This window comes from Cygnus olor, chromosome 2 (assembly GCF_009769625.2).
Source record: "Cygnus olor isolate bCygOlo1 chromosome 2, bCygOlo1.pri.v2, whole genome shotgun sequence".
Classification (NCBI taxonomy): Eukaryota; Metazoa; Chordata; class Aves; order Anseriformes; family Anatidae; genus Cygnus; species Cygnus olor.
The window spans coordinates 35,017,913-35,024,833 of record NC_049170.1 but is presented as its reverse complement, the minus strand read 5'-3'; the positions used below and the strand labels follow the sequence as shown (position 1 = coordinate 35,024,833).

The following is a 6,921-nucleotide window of genomic DNA, read 5'->3' as shown; positions in this document are numbered from 1 at the left end:
TAGGTCATCAGGTCTAATGCTCCTACTCAAGCAGGGCCACCACCAGCAGATTGCCCAGGACCATGTCCAGAAGACATATCCTCTTCCCAAGAAGGCTTCAAATTCCCTCTAAAACTGCTTACTCTTAACATCTTCAAGGAGACACACCCAACACATTGTCATCCTACCCTAGATGTTCCCCAGTACCAGGAGGAGCTTACTGTTCCTTGTGCTATTGGATAAGGATTAAAGTGTGGGAAAGGAAAAGATGTCATTTCTCCTAAGGAGATCAGCCATTGGAATTTTTTCTTTTTTTTTTTTCTTTTTTTTTTTTCACTTTAAGTGGCTCTACTACAGAGTTTAGGTGGTACGGTTAGTGTTCCCTGTTATGTCAGTCAAGTTACAGTAACAATCATGTCAGAGAAGTTTCCAACACTTGACCTGCAGTCCGAAGGGAGGTTTGAGTACCTTTTTAGCTCTAATACAAAGCAGTTTAAGGCCTCTAGGATCTTAGTCTCAGAGAAGCTAAAACAGAAATTACTCCGTGCATGTCACACAGCTTTAAACCCATGAAAACAGCCAACTTAATTCTAAAATGAGGTTATTCACAAATGCTTCAGCTTTACAGTGCAGTAAATGCTATCAACTTGTCTAGAGTCCAGTTTTCCAGCATGAATATTTATCATGAGCAGATTTCTCATTATGCAGCTGATTTTAAATATTAGCATATGAGATTTAGGCAGTTTTTAAGAATTTAAGAATAACAAATGGAAGAGCAACAATATGCTTTCTTATGGCAGCTTGGCTCACCAGCCTATCTAGCAATCAACTCAGTGTGTGCCTTAAGGGCACATTTAACATGCAGCCTGAATCACCTTCCAGGACAGAGCATGCACAGGTGGTCCAGTGCTTTCACTGCATGCAGCAAAGTGGCAGATGCCTTTTTTAAAACTACTGTTGGAAATTTTGCCCTAAGAATATAAATCTAACACAGCCTTTGAAATTTCTAAAACCTTAAATGATGGACAGGGTTTTAAAAACACATTCCTAATTCAGTCTGAATGCAAATTAACATGTTTAATTTAGAGCAGAGACACTATGTATATCAATAGATCTCATTCATGTATAATGTCTCTTATGTCTCTCTTGGGAGACTCCGTCAAGGGTGGAGAGGCCTTGCAGAGAGATCTTGACAAATTAGAGGGCTGGGCAATCACCAACAATGTGAAGTTTAACAAGAGCAAGTGCCAGATTCTGCACCTGGGAAGGGGCAACCCTGGCTATACGTACAGACTGGAGCATGAGAGGCTGGAAAGCAGCCCTGTGGAAAGGGATCTGGGGGTCCTGGTCGATGGCAAGTTGAATGTGAGCCAGCAGTGTGCCCTGGCAGCCAGGAGGGCCAACTGCACCTTGGGGTGCTTCAGGCACAGCACTGCCAGCCAGGTGAGGGAAGGGATTGTCCCACTGTGCTCAGTGCTGGTGCGGCCTCACTTCGAGCACTGTGTGTGGTTTTGGGCACCACAGTGTAAAAAGGACATAAAACTATTACAGAATGTCCAAAGGAGGGCTACAAAGATGGTGAAGGGCCTGGAAGGCAAGATCTATGAGGAGCGGATGAGGTCCCTGCGTTTGTTCAGCCCAGAGCAGAGCAGTCTGAGGAGAGGCCTCATGGCGGCCTGCAGCTCCCTCATGAGGGGAGCAGAGGGGCAGGCGCTGAGCTCTGCTCTCTGGGGGCAGCAACAGGACCCTAGGGAACGGCATGGATCTGGGACAGGGGAGGGTCAGGCTGGGTGTTAGGAAAAGGTTCTGCACCCAGAGGGTGGTCGGGCACTGGGACAGGCTCCCCAAGGCAATGGTCACGGCACCAAGCCTGCTGGAGTTCAGGATGCATTTGGACAACACTCTCAGATATATGGTCTGATTTTTAGGTGGTCCTGTGCAGACCCAGGATTTGGACCTGATGATCCTTGCTGGTCCCTTCCAATTCAGGATGTTCTGTAATTTGATGATTATATAACCTGATCAACAATGTCAATATATAGCACTTGTTTTAAATGGGCCAAATGTCCCCATATCTAAAAACGAGAATTATATGCTCCAAAAGGACCACTGAAGCAGAAGAATGCATACATGGAGAAAGGTTCCTTTCATAGTCTTTCTGAGGACACTGATACAAAAGAAAGAGGTGTTTTTTGTCTACAAATAGAGATAGAACATTGTGACTGTTGTCTCTACTGTCATGGCTCTCAAATTTAGCTAATTAAGACATATTTCATGCAAAGAAAATAATTGTAAAGTCAGCGTGTCCCTAACAAGAAGCTATGTTGATTAAAAAGGTTCGCACAAAAAAATTCCCAACATTCTTCAAATATATTCAAATTACTTCATTAATTAATATTAAGAATTGAAGCTTTTGAGATTGATGTCATAGGAAACAATGTCTTTTTGTTTTCTGATGATATAAAATGATGGCAGTTTGCTTTTCTGTACAGATTCTGAGCTTTCTAACTGAGCTCAATTTGAGAAAATGGAAGTCATTTCAACCCAGAAGTTTATTCTACTTACTTTAGCTATGGTGGTCTTTCTAACATCGAATAGTATGTGCCTAGATGAACTGATGAAGTCCAGTCTGCAGAGCAGAGAAGATGATGATGATAAATATTACAAGGTAAGATTCGTATTACTAAGACAGTATTCGGAGGAACTGTAGGTCAAATCCTGAGTACTTTGAATTTTTTGACAATGGCTCTCCTAACCTCTTTGCACAGTATTTGGCATTACAGCACTAGCAGTATGAAAGAAGCTTGTTGAGAAAATTTTCGGGAAATTCATTTGCTCTGACATACATACTGTGTAAATCAATTCGTGTTTCAATTTTCTTGCAGTACAGCCCTGCGATTAGGTTGAGACTTTTTCTGAAATGTTTCTTACTTACACAGTGGGGCCTCAATTAACATTCCTGTCAGGCATTTTATGCACATAATATAACAAATATATTATTAATCCAGAATTAATAAAGGCATGCTTGTAATACTCAAAGAATAATGATAAACAGAGAACATTATAAATCTAATATAGTTAATGTTCTTAAATTCTGCTCTGGAAATTGACTATAAAAATATCTTTGCAGGGTTGCACATTTATTATATCTCAATAGATGCCAAATCAAATTTGCACAGCTCATCTGTATTTTTTTTTTCTTCTTGTCTGTCCTGCAAATACTCCCTGGGAAGTGAGAGCCAACTTCTCTTTTTGTCTTATTGTCATTGGTGTAATAAAGATCCCTCAAAGCAAAATACACCTTTAATTATTTTAGTGAAATCCCCTGGTGTTCAGATCTCTCTTCAGGTTCACAGGTGCAATCAGAGGCATAGTTTATTTGACATTTTAATCATGGAGTATGAACTAGAATGGTTCGTTCCTTGGTGGTGGAGAAACCACCAAATGTGGATAAGAAACTGAAATTAGGATTAGTAGCATTTGTGTCTTTAACTGGAGTGGAAAATCATATTTGTACATGTTTGCTGCTAAGGCAGAGAAATTTATTTTTGTCACAAAAATCAGAATGAGTGATTTTCAATACACCCAGGGAAAGAACACCGATATATAGGAAAGGGTCAGGTTGATATAGTTATTTTGCAGGTAAAAGCTGCACTTTACATCGTAAGAGAAGTAACATACTGAGGTCAATTATTTACTGTAGCCACAGAAGTTAGATTTTGTACTGGTTGGCTCTGACAGCCCAGGAGCAACTCATGAATCTTGTGTATTAGTGGAGGATTAAAGTAATTTAAAGCTCAGGGCAACCTCTGTGCTACAAGGCCAGAACAGGTTTGAGGTGGACTTGACCCAAATACTTTCCATTCATTTTGCTGGCTGTTAGCACATTATAATCTTGGGTCAAAAGCACCCACACAGTGCTTAGGAAGAAGTGAGACATACCTCCAGGTGGCTTGGCCCATCCTCCTGTTCATCTGGACCAGATGAGTTGTGTCTGTATCAAGTCACTAAATATAGCCAGCATCTTCTCCCCAAGATCATCTTCCCCTTCAGCCAGTGATATTAGCAAATGTGGACCTGACAACACCTGTCCACACAAAACTGATGGCAGAGTTACCAACACCTATGCCCAGAATATTTCCAATTTACTCCATTTGAACAGTTGCAGAAGCTGATGTGAAGTGCTCTTGCAGTCAGAGGACTGAAAAGGTATGCAGGACAATGTCTCCAAATGAAGTAATCCACACTAGAATGGAGTTCAGCAAATACAGTTAGAAAGCATTAGATAACAGAAAAAGAGAAAAAGAATGTTACACAGCAGCTTTCTAGGGAGATATGAAAATGAATACTTTGTCTGATTGGTAGCTGAAATAATACGCTATACAGATGCTCGTATCCTTTTACTTTTTCTTCAGATTAAAGACAGTATCTTGGAAGAAAAACAGAGGAGTCTGAATTTTGAAGAAATGAAAGACTGGGGATCAAAAAATATCATTAAAATGAACACTCCTACAGTAAATAAAGTGCCAAATTCAGTTGCTAATTTACCTCTTAGGTTTGGAAGAAACTACCCAGAAGAAAGAAGCATTAAACCAATTGCTAATTTGCCTCTGAGATTTGGAAGAGCTTTTGGAGAGAATCTACCTAGGCATGCTCCAAATTTATCACAGAGGCTTGGGAGATCTCCACTTGTTAGAAGTTCCATTCAATCACTTCTAAATTTGCCACAGAGATTTGGGAAGTCACTGCCTGTCAGTCTGTCTCAAGGTGTCCAGGAATCTGAACGAGGTAACAATAAACAAGTATTCAAGCCATTTATTAAAATGTATATTAAATCACAAGTTAGCAATGATCAAGCACAACCAGCCTTCCTCAAGGGATATTCTCTAAACATTTCAATATGAGACCAATTTGCCAAAAGAAAGATTTGCAGTTCATGAAATCAAAAACCTTCATCACAAGAACTAGTAGAGAATCTCTATGAAATTTTTGCTAATGAGAAAGTACCAAATAGTCAAAGCCAAAAAGCTCATATGAGAAGATTAGGTTTGGCAACACTTTTTTAGATCAGGTTTCATTTTGAAAAGTTTAAAGCTTTGGTGAAAAAGGTTCAGAATCATTAAAATATCCCATTTCAGCACTATAAAATGACCAACGAAAATTACCTAAAAATTACTCTTTCATTTTCTAAATTTATGCAAATTAGAGGGGAAAAAATGAACACTCAATTGCAGCATTTTGAAATGGTCAGAAAAACTTGTTTTTTGATTTTTTTTATTTTTTTTCCTGATCCAAACCTATTTTTTCAGATTCTCTTACTGAGGTAATGTTTGAGATTTTGATTTTTCATTCCAAGTTAAGATGAGAAGTTTTTGTGATGTCTCAAAAATTTTTTCAAGTTAGGAAAATATTTCCTGCCCTTTCTAAGAATAATTTTAAACAGTTCTTCAATAACAGTCCTTCTTTTCATAGCTGCTGTTTTAAATCTGAACTGTCTATTTGTTTTGGAACCACGTTTCAGTTGGCTAACCCTGACTTGCATCTGCCACATGCATAAAGTGGAAGTTTAAGCCAGGAAAGATACCTGATCTATCAGAAGCCAATATTCCTTCCTATTTAATTGGATTTCTTTTATTCTTTACTCACCATCTAACCTGACTATTATAGATTTTGTTTTATTTTTCTGATATTTTTAGGGATATGAATTTAAACAACTACGTTAATATTGGAATCAGAAGACTGAAAGTGAAAGACTTGGAGAAGATGCAATGTGTATTCAAAACTAAAAGTCATGCGAAGAAAACATATGAGAACTGAAATGCAAACCTGTCTTCATGTTTTAATGTATTCTGTACAAATGATTGATGTATAAGGCAACGATTGTAGTGAGTGTTGTACTAGTTTACTTCAGTGGCAGTACAGTATAAATTCTATTTACTTCTGTGCAACTGATATCTTGTTGGTTGTAAAAACTAATTTCAAAACAATAGCTGTATAATTGAAAGCATTTTAAACAAAATTAAAAGAAACAGTAAAAATAAAGAAGCATGGTACAGATAAAAAGAATCCTACTGTGTGAATAACAAACAGATGCAGGACCAAAACCACTGGTACCTTTTTGTCATATGTAGCTGAAGAAAATCAAGTAAAATGTAGAGAAAGCACTTTTCCTGTTGTTTATAAGTCCTGCAAGATATAAATCTGAAAGGCGACTAGTCAGGAAAAAAACAAGCTTCTTGGACCCCCACGGAGGAATAACATCTAACCAAAGTCATACTGTAATGCAATTACCTTGTTTTTTATGTGTGAGATAATGTCATCCCTAATGTCCTACAAGATCTGCCCTGTGGGTGTCCTGATTCCTCTGTTAATGTGAACAACATTACAGTTACCAGACACACATGCAGAAGGGGCTCCTCCATTATAAGCCCGTATTTCCATTTCATATTTCTTATCAAAACATTCTCTTATAAGTGGAATATTGTTTCTTTAGGCTTCCTCCAAAATTTCAGTAAGTTTTGAAAAGAAACTGAATTTGTACCGTTAAAGGGAAGCCAAATCTGTTGGAGTACACCCAAGATCTATGGGATTCTTCCTTCTAGTCCCCAGAGGCCTCAGCTAACCTGATGCCAGGTCCAGCCAGTGGTGGCACTGGGCATCCCCAAAAAAACACACAACACGTATACACTATCTATACAGCCACAGCTAACTGTCAGACCAGACAGCAATGCCTTTGCAGACACCACATACACACCAACAGGACTCACACAAACTTGCAAATGGCATGATCCTGTTTTCACTCACAGGTTAATCAAACTCATTGTTTGCTAGCAGGTCTGTGAGCAGAATCTCCCTCCAGCAGCTGTTCCAGACCTGTGGTCCCTCCAGCAGCTGGTTCACAAACCCCTGGTCCACCCCAGTGTCCTGACCTATGCTCTGTCT

General features: G+C 39.0%; 1 protein-coding gene across 1 annotated transcript; it reads left to right on the top strand.

The window, feature by feature from the left end:
• Positions 1 to 2,475: 2,475 nt before the first annotated feature.
• On the top strand, positions 2,476 to 6,027 carry NPVF (neuropeptide VF precursor). Its single transcript, XM_040548549.1, has 3 exons — positions 2,476 to 2,647; positions 4,395 to 4,767; positions 5,676 to 6,027. The coding sequence occupies exons 1-3, from the start codon at positions 2,507 to 2,509 to the stop codon at positions 5,681 to 5,683; spliced, it is 522 nt and encodes a 173-aa protein (XP_040404483.1). The 5' UTR covers positions 2,476 to 2,506; the 3' UTR covers positions 5,684 to 6,027.
• The last annotated feature ends 894 nt before the right edge of the window (positions 6,028 to 6,921 follow it).

Bases quoted from the DNA above. Each gene is read 5' to 3' on its own strand.
- NPVF (XM_040548549.1), top strand. From the start codon at position 2,507: ATGGAAGTCATTTCAACCCAGAAGTTTATTCTACTTACTTTAGCTATG. The intron at 2,648-4,394 runs GTAAGATTCGTA...CTTTTTCTTCAG, and splicing joins ATGATGATAAATATTACAAG to ATTAAAGACAGTATCTTGGA.